The 413-nt window shown below is 46.2% G+C and overlaps 1 protein-coding gene across 1 annotated transcript in view; it reads right to left on the bottom strand.

Annotated features, from left to right (window-relative positions):
• The window catches only part of PNP (purine nucleoside phosphorylase), a 19665-nt gene continuing 19252 nt past the window's right edge, over positions 1 to 413 (bottom strand). Inside the window, exon 7 of the mRNA XM_018558200.1 lies at positions 1 to 338. Coding sequence (XP_018413702.1) covers positions 121 to 338 — 218 coding nt within the window. The 3' untranslated portion in view covers positions 1 to 120. The remainder of the gene's footprint in view (positions 339 to 413) is intronic.

Consider the following 413-nt stretch of genomic DNA (forward strand, 5'->3'; position numbering starts at 1 on the left):
CCTAAAATTAAATGACTCTAATGCTCAACTAAGAGGCAATAAGTTCTTGGCCCAATTTCAAGAGGGCAGAGGATGGAGGGGAAGCCTTATGCCTTATCCACCCATGAAGCCCCACCATCCTTAGCACACATTATTGTTAGGCTCTATGCGCTGAACCAAGAGAGAGACCAGTTTCTCCAGGAATTTGGCACTATCCTTGCCTGTCTGCAACACTTCATCATGGCTAGCAATTGCTTCGTTGTTGTAGTCCAAGGCAGCCTTGTTAGTAACGAGAGACATGCCCAGGACCCTCAGGCCACAGTGTCTGGCCACGATTACCTCTGGAGCAGTGCTCATTCCTGGATAACAAAAAAGGCACAAAAAAAAGTGAGGGATGATCGAAATACTACAAAAGCCACAAGGCATACATAAGA

Source organism: Nanorana parkeri, unplaced genomic scaffold (assembly GCF_000935625.1).
Source record: "Nanorana parkeri isolate BGI_ZX_2015 unplaced genomic scaffold, ASM93562v1 scaffold325, whole genome shotgun sequence".
Lineage (NCBI taxonomy): Eukaryota > Metazoa > Chordata > Amphibia > Anura > Dicroglossidae > Nanorana > Nanorana parkeri.